Raw genomic sequence first — 20,775 nt, forward strand, 5'->3', positions numbered from 1 at the left:
TTCATAACAGTTTATATCAGAGTTTATAACAGAGTTTATATCAGAGTTTATATCAGAGTTTATAACAGAGTTTATAACAGAGTTTATAACAGAGTTTATATCAGAGTTTATAACAGAGTTTATAACAGAGTTTATATCAGAGTTTATAACAGAGTTTATATCAGAGTTTATATCAGAGTTTATAACAGAGTTTATAACAGAGTTTATATCAGAGTTTATAACAGAGTTTATAACAGAGTTTATATCAGAGTTTATATCAGAGTTTATAACAGAGTTCATATCAGAGTTTATATCAGAGTTTATAACAGAGTTTATATCAGAGTTCATAACAGAGTTTATAACAGAGTTTATATCAGAGTTTATATCAGAGTTTATAACAGTTTATATCAGAGTTTATATCAGAGTTTATAACAGAGTTCATAACAGAGTTTATATCAGAGTTTATAACAGAGTTTATAACAGAGTTCATAACAGAGTTTATATCAGAGTTTATAACAGAGTTTATAACAGAGTTTATATCAGAGAGTGTATAACAGAGTTTATAACAGAGTTTATATCAGAGTTTATATCAGAGTTTATAACAGAGTTTATATCAGAGTTTATAACAGAGTTTATAACAGAGTTTATATCAGAGTTTATAACAGAGTTTATATCAGAGTTTATATCAGAGTTTATAACAGAGTTTATAACAGAGTTTATATCAGAGTTTATAACAGAGAGTGTATAACAGAGTTTATATCAGAGTTTATAACAGAGTTTATAACAGAGAGTGTATAACAGAGTTCATAACAGAGTTTATAACAGTAACAGAGTTTATAACAGAGTTCATAACAGAGTTTATAACAGAGTTTATAACAGAATTTATAACAGAGTTTAACACAGAGTTTATAACAGAGTTTATAACAGAGTTTATAACAGAGTTTAACACAGAGTTTATAACAGAGTTTATAACAGAGTTTATAAAAGAGTTTATAACAGAGTTTATAACAGAGTTTATAAAAGAGTTTATAACAGAGTTTAACATGTTGCTGATTCACCAGGTGATCTGCTGCCCAGGTGATGATGACATCATCAGGTGAACGAAGAAATCCACATACCATCTCTGAGCACAGAGAACACACACACACACACACATACACTATTTGTGCGATCCTAATTAATGTGAATTATAAATGCAGATCAGGAGCCAGATGTTTAATTAAACAGCAGTCGGGCTCCTTGTTGGTTTGTGATGTCCTCCTCTGACACAGCCCAGTTACAGTATGAGGAGAAGATGTGACAAAAAGTATTGGGACACAGAAAATGTTGTAATTAAGGACAAATGCTTCATGTGAGATATTTCTAATTAGTCCCCCGTCCCCCCCATCTCCTGTCCCCCGTCTCTCCCTCTGTTGCTTCAGACACACTGTTGGCCCGTGTTCCACGGAATGCAGAGAAATTACAGACTAATTACACAGAGACAGGCACTGGGATTCATCTCGCCCCGCAATTTACATATGAGCTAATTAGCACATGATGGAACTAATGACTAATAATTTAGCCCATTACAAGGCTAGGCTATCTCATTACGCTCCTGGAAGAAGGAGGCTTGGAAGTAAAAGCATTGTTTCAGACAAAGAAGAGAGTTTTTACCTGATGTGTTCAGGTTCACTGTACTGGACCAGCTGGAGGTGCCCTGCTCGGGGGCACTTCAGTAGATGTGGAGGTAGTGGGCAATATTATTCATTCAGTGAACAGATCAGAAGCTTACGCCATCATCACAGCACTGAGAGACTGTTAGAACAACACAACAGTGAAGGGACATTTCACCACTTTTTATGCAGATGTCCAGTCAGTGCTGATGGTCCATGTCGGCTCCTCAGTGTGCTATATTGACTGAGAAAGCTGACTTCTCCTCTGTGAGAGCTGTGCAGAACCTCAAACAAACTGAACACCTACATAACATTCATGATTAATGAGAACAAATTTATTAGTATCACAGATAGTTTCTTTCCAAAGCAAAGCCCATGTTACTAGAACTCCACTAACACGACGACTTGACTTGATAAAGGAGTCAATCGTCAACAGTACAAAAAAGTAAAGTACAAAGTCAAGGTATTTGTACTTTACTTAAGTATTTCCATTTTATGCAATTTTATACATGCCATGCTACACATATAATTTATGATCTAATAGAATATGATGCATTACTGTACAGTAGATTAAACTATCCAACAGTATATAAAGGAGTTAAGATTAGCCCGACCGTAGACATCTACAGCAGTAAAATGCAACATACACATTAATGCAGCAGTAATATTAATCCAGAAACATCAGATATATAATAGGAAAACACTGACAGGGAACGCTTACTGCACAATGAGAACTTTTTAAACTTTGCATACTATTCCACATCGTGATATCAGTACTGTGTCTGAATCTTTGTTTCACCACAGGTCAGCTAACATTAAGCTAGCTAGAAACAGCATGTTTCACTTTATGTAATGTTAGCTGAGACTTCACATAACAAGACAACGTTACTGGAGACGTGTCGACATTCTACATGTCTACTAACTACTGAACAGCCGTTTCACACCTCTGGTTCAGCTAACTGTTATCACAGACCACCAGTGTCAGACTGAAGCCATGTTTCTGACCCGTTTCTGACCCGTTTCTGACCTCAGCATTCTTCAGAACCAGCCTGGTGGGTTGGACTAAATGGCTGTGATTGGCTGGATGACCATTCAATCAGTCTAACCTGACCAATAGCCTTTCAGATTTTAGTTTTGTTTCATCTCAGGACAAAGTAGGGGAGATGAAATCATGTGTCTGTGTCGCAACACCCACAACACTCGCAACACCCACAACACCCACGGGTGCGACGCACCTGACCTACTCCATCCTTCTGCCTCGGAGCGTTTCAATAATGGCTCTGTGTCCAGATTTGACAGTGTACTAACATATCTATATGCAACACCATAATACCATATTATCATCCAAACTGGTAACCTGTTTTATAATTGCATATATGGCATATGTTTTGATTGCACCTTACTGTTATCTATTTTTGTTATAACTTGCACCCTGTTATGTTTATTTATTCTTTTTGCAGTATTTGTTAGCATATTCTCCCAGTGTTAGCATGTTCTCTCAGAGTGTGTTCCAATCCGCGTACTTCTGTACTTACACTTACTATTTTAAGTGCATAAGTGCGTTCACACTGGTAAGTACGGCAAAATGCAGTGTACTGGAAGTACCCAGATGTTGTACTCAAAACAGTCAAATCGTTGAGTGTGGAACGCTGGACACTTTCCACACTCAATAATCGCCATCTTGGCTACGTAGCGGAAGGGGCGGAGCCACGACTACTATTCAAACATACGTAGATGAAAGAATAAAACAATACAATACATAAACATACCGGTGCATTTTCAGCCAACAGGAGGACACATCGTAGACGTAGGCGACGACATTGGAAACGTTATTTCCACTCTGCTTTCATTTTTTTCTTCAACAAAGCAGGCAGATATTTGGCGGGTAGCGAGCCGCGGTGAAATATTGCGATCGTCATTTCCGGTCAATGCTCCGCAGAGTATTCAATTTGAGACGACCCTACCCTGTTGAAATTTACGCACTACTGAAGTAAGTACAGAGTGCACAAAGCGCACTACATTGAAGTGTACTTCAGGAGGTACGTGGATTGGAACACTCCCCGTGTTAGTATGTTCTCCCTGTGTTAGCATGTTCTCCCCGTGAACCTGAAGATGTGCCGGTTCACCTCCTTGGAGTTGCCGAGGTGCCCATGAGCAAGGCACCACCACCCCAACTGCTCCCTGGGTGCTGTAGCTGCCCACTGCTCCTAGTATACTGGGATGGGTTAAATGCAGAAGCTAAACTTCACTGTGTGCTGTGCTGTGTACATGTGACAATAAAGGTTTTAAAATCAATCCATCGAGCCATGATCTCATTCTATTTACTGTAGACTGTATACAGTACAAACTCACATGTTGCACACTGATCAACTGAACATAAGCTTGTTACAATGATGTATACAGTTTATGAGAAATGTAATGCAATAAAGTTTATTGCTCAGTGTAACAGATACAAGAAGTGACAGTAAATAATATTTGTAATTTTTATTTCTTATGGTATGTGTTATGTGTATGTGTTCTATATGTATTAATTTCACCAAAATCCCTCACTTGTTCTGCTGTTCCTGAGTTTATCCTTGGTATAGGGAGTACTGTTATGTGTTGTACTCCCATTACCACGTTCAGTAAATATAATATTCATTTTAGGTCTATTGTATGACCTAAAACTACCCTGTGGTACAGGGTACACAGGGGTACAGGGTAGTGGTACAGGGTAGTTTTCATGACAGCCGTGGGTGCCTGTAAAATCTTTTTTTTCATGGAATATGTATTTTTTTGTGTGTGTGTGTGTCATTTAATGACAAACACACATCTATATGATTTATTTCACATTTCAGACAGCACACGCCTAGTCCAGACAAGAGTTCTCCAGACATAAGGGATCTCATAACACAGTTAGCCCACCAAATTGAAGAGAGTATTGCAAGCCAGATACAGAAAACTGCAGGTAGCCAAGATGATCAAACTACTCATACACCTAGTTTGAACATGGGCCCGGGTCACTCCGAGTTAAACATGACTGGGGTGAAGTTAGTGATGCAGGCAGATGTGAAGGAGCCACCACACTTCAGGGGTGATGGAACCGACAAACACACAGTACATGAATGGGAGGAAATCATGGATGCTTACCTGAATAAGAGGGGTATCCCGCCCCAGGAGCACTCCCAAGAAATAATTTCAAGATTGATGGGAAAAGCTAAATACGTCTCCCTGCGCAGCATCCCATCTTTAAGGCCTGCTGAAGACTCCAAGCTTGTCTTTGATATACTCAAACAACATTTCAGTGAGGAAACATATTCCTCGATGCCTTTTACAGATTTTTACAACACTCTTCCTTCCCCGGAGAAAGCCCAATGGACTATTGGATCCGCTTGAATAAAGCTGTGGATGTGGCAGATGAGTGTCTGAGGAGGCACAGACGGAATATTGAAGATCCCGCTCATGAAGTCACAATGATGTTTGTGAACCACTGCCCCTACCCTGCACTTTCAAGTATTCTGAAGTTTAAAACAGCAGAGAAATGGACAGCAAATAAGATCCAGGAGCACCTCACCGAACACCAGAGAGAGGCTAGGACAAAGTCTCAAGGTAAAACATGTCAGCCTCCACAACCTAAGCAGGTTGGTGCACATGCCCAGACTTCAGCAATGGAGGCTGGAGCTGCTGATAATGCCAGGGAGCTTACCTGCAACCAGAATGCAATGGGGCCGTCATCCTCTTCTCAGGCAGAGAGTGTTTGCATTCAGTCCCTCATCAGTTTGCTGGACCGCGTGCTGGAGCAGAAGGCTCAGTCAGCAGTAGTTACACCATCAAGTAGGGAGCAAGCAAACGTTTCTCAAAGGAGATGCAAGGTTTGCCAGTCCGGTGACCACTCAACAACTCTGCACTGCAGGCAGGAAAACCTCTGCATGAGCTGTTTCAAGCCTGGCCATTGGAGGAGAGAATGCCACCAACGTAAATCAAGAAATAATGCCACATCACAACCTGTCCAGACACAACCCAGAGATGAGCAAGGTGGAGCAGGTTTAAAGTAGGCAGCTCACATTTGGCGAGGGGACGTGTGGGCGTTAAAGGACCAACCCTCGAAGAAAAGGAGGATTTGAAAGAGGTGTATGCAAATGTCTGCAAGGCAATGCCAGAGGATTGCACAGTCATCATTCAGAATATACAGAAAGTTGAGCCATTTGACGAGTTATTTCATGCACCAGTGATGATCAGTGATTCTGCTCAGTTGCAAGGATTGCTTGATACGGGATCAATGGCTTGTACGATAAGCGAGGAAGCAGAGCAGAGACTCCTATCAGAGAACGTTTTGACACAGCGGCAAGAGCCGACACAGCACATTATTCTTGTTGGCTGTGGAGGACTACAGGTGAGCCCCAAGTGCATATACGATATGGAACTGAGTCTGTATGGGGTAAAGTGCATGGTCCCGATCCTGGTGGTTGCTGGTCAGAAGGACGACATCATCATAGGCACCAACACTTTGAAATATGTGTTGAGTCAACTGAAAAATGACAAAAACTACTGGAAACTAATCTCATGCAATGTACAGGGGTCCTCTGAGTGCGAGCAGTTTCTGGAGATGATGGCTGGTCTCACAAGATGGAGCGGGGCAGATGTACCAGACAAGGTGGGTAAAGTTAAGCTAACCCAGGCAGTGACTCTAATCCCCAAACAAGAATACCTGCTGTGGGGCAAGTTGCCAAGTAATGTCCCTATGTCACCTGGGAGCACATTAGTGGTGGAGCCTACCTCTTCCAAGTGCATCCCTCGGGGTATCATGGTTGGCAGAGTGGTCACACCTTTGTGGGGAGATGGCTGTGTTCCCATGAAGGTCACCAATTTCACAGAAAAGCCACTCACCCTGAAAAAAAACTGAAAGCCGGCAGATGTGTCTCCCTGCGTTGCGGTTGAATATTTCACACTGCTCCAAGACTCCTGTAAGAAAGAAAATGATGCAGATAAAGTAACTCATGACAAACGCGTTGACAATACTGACCTGTAACAGAGACTACAGAATGTTGGCCTGGGGGATGTCGACATTGATAATTGCCAAGTGAGCTCTTCCACCAAGATCCAACTGATGGAAATGATGGAACAATACCAGGATGTGTTTTCAAAACACCATCTAGATTGCAGAGAAACCAAGGGCTTTGTGCATAGAATCCGGCTCATAGATGACCGTCCTTTCCGCCTTCCATATCGCAGAGTGCCTCCAGCCCACTACCGAAAGCTGTGCCAGGTCCTCACTGAGATGGAAGAGCAGGGAATTATTCGGAAGTCACCGAGTGAATATGCATCCCCACTCGTGATGGTCTGGAAAAAAATGGTGACCTCAGGATATGCACAGACTTCCGGTGGCTGAATGCAAGGACCATCAAAGATGCCAATCCCCTGCCTCATCAGTCGGACTGCTTGGCAGCCCTCGGCGGAAACACTATGTTCAGCACCATGGACCTAACATCAGGTTTTTATAACCTGCCCATGCACGAGGAAGACAAGAAATACACCGCCTTCACAACATCACTGGGCTTGTATGAGTACAACAGAATGCCACAGGGACTTTGTAACAGTCTGGCATCTTTCATGAGAATGATGCTTAGCATCTTTGGTGATTTCAACTTCAGTAGCTTGCTGTGTTATCTTGACAACCTCCTGGTCTTTGCCCCATCTGAGCAAGAAGCCTTCAATAGACTGGAAGTTGTTTTTCAGAGGCTGAGAGAGCACAAAATGAAGTTGAGTCCAAAAAAATGCCACCTGTTGCAGCGGTCCTTGAAATTCCTCGGACACATTTTTGACGGTGATAAGGTAGCTGTCGACCCAGAGAAAGTAGAAGTTATCGTCAAAATGTCAAAGAGGGATTTGATAGAGGATGACGGCTGCACACCTTCAGTTCGGAGAGTAAAGTCATTTTTGGGAATGGTATTCTACTATCAGCACTTTATGCCCAACTGCTCCTCCATAGCAAAGCCTCTGTTTGCCCTTACAGCTGGTCCAAAATGGAGAGGGAAGGTTGGAAAGTTAAACCAGAATCCAGGTGTCTTCAGGAAGCTCAAACCTGCAGACTGGACTGATGACTGTGACTCCGCCTTCCTCAGCCTCAAGGAGAAACTTCTGAACTGTGCAGTCCTCACTCACCCGGATTTCTCCAAACCACTGATCCTATCCATCGACGCGTCTCTTGATGGCCTCGGGGCCGTTTTGTCCCAGATACCAAAAGGTGAAACCAAAGCACGTCCGATCGCCTTTGCGAGCAGGAAACCTCACTGGCTCACAAAAGAGGTATCCCGCCCATCGCCTGGAATTTCTAGTGCTCAAGTGGAGTGTTTGTGAAAAATTCAGTCACTGGTTGAAGGGTCACTCTTTCACAGTGTGGACCGACAATAATCCATTAACCTGTATAATGACAAAACCAAAACTTGACGCTTGCGAACAGTGGTGGGTGGCCAAGCTGTCCCCATACACGTTCAATCTTAATGACATATCCCTGGGTTGAAAAACATTGTGGCAGATGCCTTAAGTAGAGACCCTTTTGGTCAGTGGGCCAAAGATTGATCAGCGAGCCATATGAGAACCTTTTGGTACAAGCCGAGGAATACATCCTTTCAAAGGAGGAAGGAGTCCAGGATGTTTTCCGGTGCAAGGTCCAATGTCTCCAGGCATATAACTCAGGCTGTGCGATCACAGATACTCCACAGTACAAGCCAGCTGGAAATCAGGATTCCTCTGATGTTAAGTCCATCTGTGAAGCTCACATTGAGTGGGAGAAAGCTGCAGAGTCAAGAGCAGTACAGTTTCTCAAGGTTCTTCCACAGGTGGCACACTCAGAACAAGACACCCTTCCAGCCTTCTCTATTGATGAGCTTTGGCACAGCCAGCAACAGGACCCAGTCATTGGGGAGGTCCTGCTGTTTGTGGAGCGGGGTAAGCTGCCACCTAGAAGAGAGAGATCTAGGTCAAGTCCAAGAACGCAGATGCTATGCAAGCAGTGGCATCGGCTGAAAGTCCAAGATGGAGTCCTCTATGGGATAACCAAAGATTCTTTAACCAGGCAGAGAAGGTACCAGTTTGTCCTACCCGCCCGTTTTGAAGGTCAATGCCCTTTCTGGTGTGAATGATCTTGCAGGGCATCATGGGCAAGCCAGAGCCCTACACCTTGCCAGACAACGCTTCTTCTGGCCGCAAATGGAAAGAGACATCAAGGAATATGTGAAACGCTGCCAACGATATATCCTAGCAAAGACCCCTGAACCAGCTGCCCGAGCTCCCTTGGAGAGCATTCGCACTTCTGCACCTATGGAGTTGGCGTGCATAGATTTTTGGAGCGCTGAGGATAACAAACAAAGATCAGTTGATGTCTTGGTCATAACTGACCACTTTACAAAGTTGGCTCACGTGTTCCCTTGTGTTAACAAAACTGCAAAGCAAGTTGCGAAGAAACTGTGGGATAATGTGCTCTGCATATATGGTTTTCCAGAGCGAATAGATTCAGATCAGGGAGCCAATTTCCAAAGTAAACTTCTAGCAGAACTCCTCAGCCTCACAGGGATTGCAAAGTCACACACAACTGCATACCATCCCATGGGAAATGGGCAAACTGAGAGGTTTAATAGGACGCTTGGCAGTATGTTGCGTGCCTTACCATTAGCAGCAAAACAACACTGGGCACAATAGATACAAACCTTGACCTTTGCTTACAACGTCACCATCCATGAAACGACTGGATATGCCCCATTTTACTTAATGTATGGTCAGGTCCCCAGACTTCCGGTCGATGTGGTTTTCAAACAAGTCCTGAAGGACCTAGTCGTGATTGGCTACAAGACCTATGCCGAGAAACTGATGGCAAACCTCCATGAAGCCACTGGCATTGCTCAGCAGCATGCAAGGAAAGAGCAGCAGCATCAAGTTGATGGTTACAACAAGAGAGTCTGTGGCACTTGACTGAATGTCGGTGACAGAGTTCTGCTTGCAAATAAAGCGGAGAGAGGAAAGAGGAAGTTGGCAGTTAAATGGGAACCCACAACTACACTGTCATGGATTGGAATCCTCAGACTCACATCTATAAAGTCGACGAGGGCGGGAAATCCAAAGTTGTACACCGGCACTTGATATTGGATGTGAGCTTCCTACCTATCCCAGAACAAATCAGTGGGGAGCTGGATTCAGGTGCCTCAGACGAGGTCAGCGAGTTCCAGTCCATTGATACTTTGAGTGGCCTGGCGGTAGTAGCTTCTGAGGGTCGTACGCACTCATGGATATGCTCGTCATCTGATGTTGACTGTGAGTGTTTGGGAGATGATAAAGAGTCAGGAATGGAGGTTGAGATGTCATACTCTCCACCCAGAGACTCTGATCAGCTGACACTTGCAAGGCCCCAGTCTGATCCTGCCAATGGTGGTGGAAACAAGGAAGAAAGAAAGAAAACCTTACCTGTGAGAGACTTGCCTGGTTCCAGTTCCGAACCATACACGACTGACACTGATGTTGACCCTTTAGCCACCATTCCTGACCTAGATGAGACAGAGCCCTTTAACATCATCTCACCCACAACAGTGACTGATAGTCAGATACCTACACAAGGTTCAGGGCCTGACAGGCGCGTAGTCAGAACACATACAGGCAGGGTTGTTAAAGCAGTCAATCGCCTGATAGAGAACATGGCGCAAAAACCTTTCACAAGGGGTATTGTAACAGTAACAGTAGGTCACAGTCCTTACTCACCTTGTTTTAAACAGAGCAGAAGAGAAGACATGAGTTTTGTGTTGTGTTTTTATTCAGTACATGTATTCTTTTGGTTTGGATCATAGAATGTTCACATTGATGGGATTAAGTGCCATCATGTGGTGTACAAGGCATCATATATATTAGGAGAAGCAGTAGCCTGATCAACTTCTGTTTTCTCTGCACTTACTTAGCAAGTAGCTAGTATGTTGTTTGGGGAATTAGATTCCCAGGGTTATCTTGGATCGAATGAATGTGAACATTGTGTTTTGTAAAATTTCTTTTTTCATTTTGCACAACCCTCTGTATGTTCGGGATTTGGCGAAATTAAAGAGGGGTGAGTGTAACAGAAGTAACAGTAAATAATATTTGTAATTTTTATTTGTTATGGTATGTGTTCTATTGCAATATTTATTCATTTCACCAAAATCCCTCACTTGTTCCGCTGTTTCTAAGTTTATCCTTGGTATTGGGAGTACTGTTATATGTTGTACTCCCATTACCACGTTCAGTAAATATATTATTCATTTTAGGTCTATTGTATGAGGTGATTGTGGTACAGGGTAGTTTTCATGACAGCCGTGGGGGCCTGTAAAATTGTTTTTTTCATGGAATATGTATTTTTTTGTGTGTGTGTCATTTAATGACAAACACACATGATTTATTTCACATTTCATGGCATTATTGTAGGCAAAGCCTAAAGCCAATTGTTATTAATAATATAATTGAATGTCATGTAATTAGAGACACAAAGTAATGACACACTCATTTATATTTGATTGTGTTTTATTTTATTTACATGTCTTGAGTTAGTTTCAAGTTTATAGTGAGTCTGCATTGAATCTGACTGCGAGAGGTGTGTTTCTGTGAGGATAAAAAACATATGACAGCATTTTGCTCTCTCTGGGCTCAAAACAGGAATAAACCTGAGTTCAATAAGACATGCCAGTGTCCAGTGTCTGATTGTGCACCAGAACACAACGCAGTGTAGTCGGGACCTGCAGACCATTCCGGCTACATCAGCAATAAATTGAAGTGTTTGACAGCCCATTGTCTATCATCCTTAACTTAATACACTGACTCAAATCAGCATCACAGCAATCACACATATCTTCTTCAGGAAATGATTCTTGAGATTATGTCATTACTTTTTTAATTATTATTTTCAAGTGTTTAAACTTTACTAAGTCAGCATATCTTTTACTCCGTTTGTAAAAATATGCCATACATAAACATATATATTTTTGTTACTAATATTAAAATGTTTCAGAGCCTACATACTAGTTAGAGCTTGATCTTGACTCATTAGTTATATGAGTGATAGTGAAGCGGTGTGTATTCTATGAATCAGAACAGAGGTGTGAGGATCCATCAGGACTCTGGTGTGTCTCTACTGTCCTCTACTGGTACAGCACAGCACTGTCCTGTGAAATAAAGCAGCAGCAGCTGATGTCTCAACACTCTGGAAGCTCTTTATTAGTTCTCCAACGTCACAGGAAGCTCAGGTGTGTGAGGGCCAACAGCTTACAAAATCAAAGAAAACACTTATTTACAACAAGTTTCAGAATGAGTGACATGCACAGGTTCAGATTTTGACAACAACGAAACAAAAGAAATAAACTCTTTACATACAAGTGAAGGCTTGTATTAAACCGTGCCTTTTATATAAACAGATCACAGTAAAAGATTCATACAGATTATGTTTTTAGCTCATGTTGTTGCCTTACAGAAAAGAAAAATCTGTAAAAGAGCAGGCTGACATTTTAGGAAATATAAATGCAGAGTCGGATGAGAAATTGAATCAGTGTTTATATCTGTGCGTCCTGTACAATTCAGTCGCCAGAAAAAAGGTTCTGCAAACCACCAGATATGTTGAATGTGGACGTTTATGAAGCAAAAATATGTTTCATATCAGCCTTGTATCACGCTTGGGTTAAAATAATAACATAATCATGTAACGTAACAAAGTAACTATCTTAAATAAATAACACCTAACCCAACTAACCAGCAGCAGACGGCGATGACCAAAAGCTGCAGTCAAGTCGGACAGTTTCCAGCAGCCTTCAAATAATGTTTACAGGAACTCACAGAAATAGTTACTTCCTGTTAGATCCGATCTGTAGGCTACTTGTAGTTTGCAGACCACATTCGGATTTATTTATATTTATTTATATATTGTAGCGATGGTCCGTATTTCCCATCATGCCTAGAGCTGGACTGAGTAGGTAAGTTTGCTGCTTTATGCTCCGTAATGCAAATGATGCTTTTTGTTGGTGTTATGTGTATATATGTTACATGTGTATATATGTTATATGTGTCTATATGTTATATGTGTTTATATGTTACATGTGTTTATATGTTATATGTGTCTATATGTTACATGTGTATATATGTTACATGTGTCTATGTTATATGTGTCTATATGTTATATGTGTCTATGTTATATGTGTCTATATGTCATATGTGTCTATGTTATATGTGTCTATATGTTATATGTGTTTATATGTTATATGTGTATATATGTTATATGTGTTTATATGTTATATGTGTCTATATGTTATGTGTCCATATGTTATACGTGTATATATGTTATATGTATATGTTATATGTGTCTATATGTTATATGTGTATATATGTTATTTGTATATATGTTATATGTGTCTATGTGTATATATGTTATATGTATATATGTTATATGTGTATATATGTTATATGTATTATGTTATATGTTTCTATGTGTATATATGTTAAATGTATATATGTTATATGTGTATATATGTTATATTCGTATATATGTTATATGTGTATTTATGTTTTATGTGTATATATGTTATATGTCCCAGTGTGTTTGCTGCTGGCCCAGTTTCCCCCGAGGCCTGAGACCCAGGTTCCCCGAGGCCCAGTTTCCCCGAGGCCTGAGACCCAGGTTCCCCGAGGCCCAGTTTCCCCGAGGCCTGAGACCCAGGTTCACAGAGGCCCGAGGCCAAGGTTCCCTGAGACCCAGGTTCCCCGAGGCCCGAGGCCCAGGTTCCCCGAGGCCCAAGATCCAGGTTCCCCGAGGCCCGATGCCCAGGTTCCCCGAGGCCTGAGACCCAGGTTCCCCGAGACCTGAGACCCAGGTTCCCCGAGGCCCGAGGCCCAGGTTCCCCGAGGACTGAGACCCAGGTTCCCCGAGGCCCAAACGTTATCGTCTCATCTGACTCTGACAAACAGATTTTCCAGAGAGTTCCTTTATTGTTGATGGATTCATCCCTGCAGACGGTCTGAAGGTGTCTGTGATAAAGAACTAACTCAGCATTGTCAATTAACTTATACCACAAATAAGAAATAAACAAGAAACACCAACTTCTTTCTGTTTGGTAAGAGTGAGTCAAAAGTCTCACTACAAATGGAAACGGTTCTGCATAATACAATATACAACAGCTATGTTGAAAGAAGCTCCATATGTCTAATAGATCTGTATCATGTCTCCATATAAACTCTACATAGACACAATGTAATCTTTACACAGGTTAGTCTGTATAGGACTGTCTTTGGGTACACTCTGCATATTGATAATCATAACCTCTATTTTTCAAAGAAATCTATTCAACAGCGTTCAATAAAACACACATCCTGTATCTGACACACCAGTAATCCAACATCACATGCTCTGCTGATGAAGTGTGTGGCAATCAAAGCTGGAATTATATAAAACTAGTCTGAAGTTCACCCTTTTATTCAATATTCAGATCAATGGTAGATAAAACATGATAAAGACAGACCCAGACAGCCGGAGTCTGCCACTGATTCAAATGATATCAACATGGGAGAGGGCAAATATTCTTGCTTTATGTAAATGTATGTATATAGTTATTATTGGAAATCAATGAACAACACAAAACAATGACAGATATTGTCCAGAAACCCTCACAGTTACTGCATTTAAAATGAAACAATATGCTCTAATCATAACATGGCAAACTGCAGCCCAACATGACAGTTTTTCCTCACCAAAACTTTTGCGCAAGTTTGGAGCATTATTTAATATTATTATTATTATTATATTATTTATCAGTATAACATGGTACCGATGGATTCAGCAGGTTTTCTAGTTACCAGTATCTTCACTCGAGCTTTAAAACTGAGCTGCTACAACCTCCGAAAGATCAATTGCGTTAACGCATTATTATCGTGTCCAGATATCCTGAAAACACACAGCTAAAGGTGGTCTAGGCTGCATCGCAGCGTCCACCAGGTGACATTAAGAGACTGATAAAAGTCACAGGGGGGGTGGGGTTGTGGAAAGACTGGAAATGTTGGAGTAGAAGCAAACCAAGCAGGTATATAATGATAATAATAATAATAACAATAACAATAACAATAACAATAATAATAATAATAATAATAACAATAATGTATTATTTGAATAGATTTCTCTCCTAACCTTCTGAGCTGTAACTCACTAGCTAATGTCCTAATAAATATTTTTATAAAAGTGGCTTCTAAAAGATTTCTAAAAGGTCTGCATATTTTTCGACAGTGATGTTCCTCCTTGTCCAACATGTGCTGTTAGCTGACAAGAGAACAGAAGCCAGAGGTCTGTACTACGAAGCAGGATTTGGGGTCAGCGAGGTAACTTCAGGGTTAACCCTTCAGGGCTTTTCAGTCCTACGATGGTGGATCACTTCTTACCGGGGTGGATCGCCATGGTAACTGATGCTGAACACCTGACCTGCTCCGCAGCAGGTTATGTTCCAGATAAGAGATGCAGTTTTAAATGACCTCAGTAAATCTTTGGTGTGCCTGTGCTGCAGTTTGTTACTGACGAATAGGGATGCACCGATACCACTGTTTTTCAAACCGAGTACAAGTACTTACATTTGGGTACTCGCCGATACCGGGTACCGATACGAGTACTTCTCTGTGCCAAAAGACCCTCGTTAACAGCCAGCTGGAGGGTGAGAGCGACACAAGGCAGGCTGGGGAGTCCCGCCTACGAGGCGGTGCGCCGCGACCGGCTCTAGGTCGGCTTGGAAAGGCTCGGGGCGAAAGTGGCTCGCGGCCGCAGCTTTACAGCGCTCCCCCCCGGACCTCGCCGGACACCGTGGACAAAGGGCTCGCTGCGCCCTCTCTCCCCCCTTCTCCATGTGCGACTGTCGACTGGGCGGACTGTCCTGAGTGCGCCCCAACCGCGTTGTGCTGCCAGATCGGGGCTCGGCCCACATAAAAGGCACCAGGGTTCGATGTCGGCAACCCACCCGACCCATCTTGAAACACGGACCAAGGAGTCTAAAGCACGCGCGAGTCAGAGGGTGCAAGTAAAACCCCGTGGCGCAATGAACGTGAGCCGGCTAAGGTGGGATCCCGGCCCAGCGGGTTCGGGCGCAACACAGTAAAGTGGTAGCGGTGCCGTTGTATCGGAGCCGTTTTGCGAGTACGACTACAAGTACATGAGCACAGTATCGATCCCGATACCTGATACTGATATCGGTATCGGTGCATCCCTACTGACGATAGAGAAACATCTGGGATAAGCTAAAACCAGCCAATAATGTCAACCATACCAATGTATGGGTCGGACTCTGAGGGGGACTGACTAGAGGCATGTCGTATGACACGTTTGGACTTAAAAAGGAGATCAGGGTCGGACTTGTATTTTTTCAAGGTTTTAAAAGCCACATCTTTGTCCACAAGCCATCCAAAAATGTTGAAAGGTAAACATCACATGCTATTTCTGCAGGAACACACTGCAACTTAGCTTCTTTCATCAGTTGGGTATGGCCTACCCATTTCCCTCTGCACTTACATGTTTTTAAAGCCTAAATAATAGATGAAACATCACAGTGCGTCCTTTGAGGCTGCCGCTGCCGCCGTGCACAGGACTCGGCCAGCTGGACTTCCGGTGCCTTTTTTGCCACGGCCCGGACAGCTGGGGTTGGAAGCTGACATTCGGACACTCCTCGCCCCATGACTCACCATGATGGGGAGGAGGGGAGGAGGAGGAGAAGGTCGGGGACAGAGAGCAGGAGGAGGGTGAGGATGAAGAGTAGGAGGATGAAGAGTAATAGCTGTGTTGGAAGGTGGAGGTGGAGGTGGAGGTGGAGATGAGGACGAGGCGTTGCTGGCGTTTGTTGCTGCTGCGAGGCCCATGTTGGGCCGGGCTGACGTTAGCGTGGGATGGCGACAAGACGTGGCTAGATGAGGGGAAGAGATGACTCAGATTCAGAGACGTGATAAAAGACTTGTGAGGAGGAGTGGAGGAACAAAATGAAGGCAAGGATGGAGAGGGGGAGTGAGGTGGGGAGTCTGATGGAGAACTGGAGGAGGAGTTTCTCACCGAGGAGGAAGAGGAGAGAGGACACAAGAAAGCCTGTTGCCTGGAACGCTGGGCCGAGGAAGGACAAGACGGACGAGAAGGACACTTTGAAGGGGGAGACAGAAGAGAGTGTTTCCTGGAGGAGGAGGTGGAAGAAGCTGAAGGTGAAGAAGCAGAGAGGGAGGAGGAGGAGAGGTGTTGGAAGCTAGCGGTGGTGTCTGAGCAGTGAGGAGTGGACAGAGAGGCAGATGGGTGTTTCTCAGAGTTACGGCACAATGCTGATCTTAGAGACACAACGGTTACTGTCCCCGGCTGCTCTTCTGCTGCTGCTGTCAGCCTGTGGGTAACCCTAACCCTTTCCTAGGTAACCCTGGGTAACCCTAACCCTTTCCTTGGTTAACCCTAGGTAACCCTGGGTAACCCTAACCCTTTCCTGGGTTAACCCTAGGTAACCCTGGGTAACCCTAACCCTTTCCTGGGTAAACCCTGGGTAACCCTAACCCTTTCCTTGGTTAACCCTGGGTAACCCTAACCCTTTCCTGGGTTAACCCTAGGTAACCCTGGGTAACCCTAACCCTTTCCTGGGTTAACCCTAGGTAACCCTGGGTAACCCTAACCCTTTTCTTGGTTAACCCTAGGTAACCCTGGGTAACCCTAACCCTTTCCTTGGTTAACCCTAGGTAACCCTGGGTAGCCCTAACCCTTTCCTTGGTTAACCCTAGGTAACCCTGGGTAACCGTAACCCTTTCCTGGGTTAACCCTAGGTAACCCTGGGTAACCCTAACCCTTTCCTGGGTTAACCATAGGTAACCCTGGGTAACCCTAACCCTTTCCTGGGTTAACCATAGGTAACCCTGGGTAACCCTAACCCTTTCCTGGGTTAACCCTAGGTAACCCTGGGTAACCCTAACCCTTTCCTTGGTTAACCCTAGGTAACCCTGGGTAGCCCTAACCCTTTCCTTGGTTAACCCTAGATAACCCTGGGTAACCCTAACCCTTTCCTGGGTTAACCCTAGGTAACCTTGGGTAACCCTAACCCTTTCCTGGGTTAACCCTGGGTAACCCTAACCCTTTCCTTGGTTACCCTAGGTAACCCTGGGTAACCCTAACCCTTTCCTGGGTTAACTCTGGGTAACCCTAACCCTTTCCTGGGTTAACCCTAGGTAACCCTAACCCTTTCCTGGGTTAACCCTAGGTAACCCTGGGTAACCCTAACCCTTTCCTGGGTTAACCCTGGGTAACCCTAACCCTTTCCTGGGTTAACCCTGGGTAACCCTAACCCTTTCTTTGGTTAACCCTAGGTAACCCTAACCCTTTCCTGGGTTAACCCTGGGTAACCCTAACCCTTTCCTGGTTTAACCCTGGGTAACCCTAACCCTCACCTTGGTTACCCTAGGTAACCCTGGGTAACCCTAATCCTTTCCTGGGTTAACCCTGGGTAACCCTAACCCTCACCTTGGTTACCCTAGGTAACCCTGGGTAATCCTAATCCTTTCCTGGGTTAACCCTAGGTAACCCTGGGTCCCAGCGTCTTGTTGCTCGCGCTTGTGCTCGCTCTAAATAGACATGAACGAGCATCGCTCAACACAGAGAGGAGACACACGTCAGCTAAAAGCACAATATCACTCTATATTTCAGCTGCTTGGCAGTAATGTTAGCTGACCAGACGAAGGTCTCTCCATGAATCAATGCTGATCCTAGTGTTGGCTTTTCCTGCCTCAGCCTCCCGACCGCAGACGGAGGGAACAGGGGAGACGCCAGAGTTTTGGTCGGAGACGATAATGTTTCTCTCTGCGGAGCCCCGTCACTTCACAAGACACGGGAAACCTCTGTTGGTCTGGAGGAGCTGCAGCAGTTATTTCTGCACAAACGTCCACTGAACATTCACTAGATATTCTCAGAGCTAAACTAACTCTTCTGCAGTGTGGAGTGTGCGCACATGCACATGTGTGGAGCGAAAGAGAGCGAGACAGAACGAGCGCGGTGTGTAAGTGAAGGCAGGCAGAGGAGCAGAGTACAGCAGAGACTCCGGTCATGGAGATCAAAGCTACGGTCTCCTCCGCGTCCTCCGACCGCGGCCAACACTGTTTAACAGATGGGCTTCACTGGATACAACCAAGAGGTTTTGGCACTTCACTGTAGTTTGTGTTGGAGTCTGAGTCTGAACAGCGTAGCCACACTCGAGCGCGCATGGGACACCGACCAGCAATGATTTATACGTGTAAGAAGTTACAAACAGTCACTTTAAGTTAATGATCTCACTATTGGCCAAAGACAGTAGTAACACACATGAATGACAAGACAAAGTACAGTACTATTTCTCTTCAATTATCAGTATCAGTCTATAAAAAGTAAATTTAATGGACAAACAAACTGTCTATGACAGAAAATATTAAAATATATGAAATATGTATTTTTTTACTTTTTCTTCTCTCAGAATAACTTGGATTATTTTGTAATCACTACAACATGTCATTAGAGATTTGACATCGAGAGAATTTCACTCAACAGTGGCGCTACCGAGCACAACGTACATGATGACGTCATCCTTCATGATATAAATGTGAGGGTAATCAATGACGGACGTTTCGGCTGGATTATTAATATCTGTAAATGGTGGCTTCTGTGTGTCCTTGTTTGAGTTTTTGACACCCAAATAATATTTCCACACCTCACTGCCAGATGAACAACGGTTGTACACAGTTACCATGCAGGTTACATGCAGGTCAAGATCCATTCTCTGATCTAGAAACTCAACCGTCAAGTGTGTTGAGTTTCTAATGATGGATATGGGGACATTACTGAGTACTGAGTGTATCTTGAAAGAAGTGTGCCAAGGAGAAGAGGAACATGACCGTAGCCATAAACAGAAGAAGGAAAACCCACAAAATAACCACAGAACTTACCTCTACACCAAAACTCATTGCAATCAGTAAAATCAGTCAAATACGGTTCACTCAGCTCTCGACTGATTGTTCTACTGTTGCTAAAAACATACAATTGATGGTACCCAGTTCCCCCTCTAATCTATCTATAGCTCATGTACTTTGTTGAAATTAAAACATCTAGTTTAGATGATATTTCAGTAGACTGATTCTCTATTTAATTTATTTACACTGATTTACTCCAAATGGCTTAAAGGGTAACGTTGGTATTTTTCAGCCTAGAGCCTATTCTCCCATGTTTCTGTGTCTAAGTGACTAATGGGAACAACACTTTCTGAAGCTGGTCCAGTATTGAAGGAGAACGCTGCAGACGGCAGTAGCTAAACGGGCTGTAATGTAATCGCTGGAGGCAACTCCTCACCGTCAGTTTACGTCCACTAAAAGTTGTTGTTGTTGCCGCTGACAGGCTCAGACTGTTATTAGAAGTGTCTGACAGCATTATGGAAAGAACCCTACAGAGAAATAAAACATTTCTCTGACCTTTCACTTGATCCCGTCTGTTTGTTTGCTCTGAGAAGTCTCCTTCTGAAACCTTGCATCTCATCCACATTGTGGAAATCCTCTAAATACTCAGCCATGACAATGGAAATCTTTTAGATACCACTAAGCTACGCTCTCTGTACTCCAACACAACAAGCTCTGACAACACCGGTACTCCTCTCTCCAACTCTCACTCACGTTTCCACCGTTGTCTTCTGGCAACAAGTCACATGACACAATGACAAACAGGAAGTGAAAGGTCAGAGAAATGTTTTATTTCTCTGTAGGGTTCTTTCCATAATGCTGTCAGACACTTCTAATAACAGTCTGAGCCTGTCAGTGGCAACAACAACAACTTCTAGTGGACGTAAACTGACGGTGAGGAGTTGCCCCGAGCGATTATATTACAGCCCGTTAAGCTAGTGTAGAAAGTGTTGTTCCTATTAGTCACTTAGGGCGTTTTCACACCTGTAGTTCATTTGCTCTGGTCAGAATCAGGGAAAAATTGTTACCATGTTGCCTCGAGTTTGGTTTGTGTTCACATGGCAGCATTTACAAGCGGACCAAAATTTTGTTGTGCAAAGAAACTGCTCTCTAATTGGTCAGAATTTCCATGCCGGAAAACTCACAGAATTAAACAAAGAAGAGCAGACTTCCAGAACGCAACAATGGAGGGACAACTACACGGCTTAAT

General features: G+C 43.4%; 1 protein-coding gene and 1 long non-coding RNA gene across 2 annotated transcripts in view; one reads left to right on the forward strand and one right to left on the reverse strand.

The window, feature by feature from the left end:
• The first annotated feature begins 13,290 nt into the window (after positions 1-13,290).
• Positions 13,291-13,673, forward strand: LOC119498811. Its single transcript, XR_005209189.1, has 2 exons — positions 13,291-13,408; positions 13,524-13,673. It is a non-coding gene; the product is annotated as an uncharacterized LOC119498811 (long non-coding RNA).
• A 2,736-nt stretch (positions 13,674-16,409) lies between these two features.
• si:ch211-207d6.2 (sickle tail protein homolog) overlaps positions 16,410-20,775 on the reverse strand; it is a 110,123-nt gene continuing 105,757 nt past the window's right edge. The window contains exon 25 of the mRNA XM_037787735.1: positions 16,410-16,534. Coding sequence (XP_037643663.1) covers positions 16,508-16,534 — 27 coding nt within the window. The 3' untranslated portion in view covers positions 16,410-16,507. The remainder of the gene's footprint in view (positions 16,535-20,775) is intronic.

This window comes from Sebastes umbrosus, chromosome 12, assembly GCF_015220745.1.
Source record: "Sebastes umbrosus isolate fSebUmb1 chromosome 12, fSebUmb1.pri, whole genome shotgun sequence".
NCBI classification, from domain to species: domain Eukaryota; kingdom Metazoa; phylum Chordata; class Actinopteri; order Perciformes; family Sebastidae; genus Sebastes; species Sebastes umbrosus.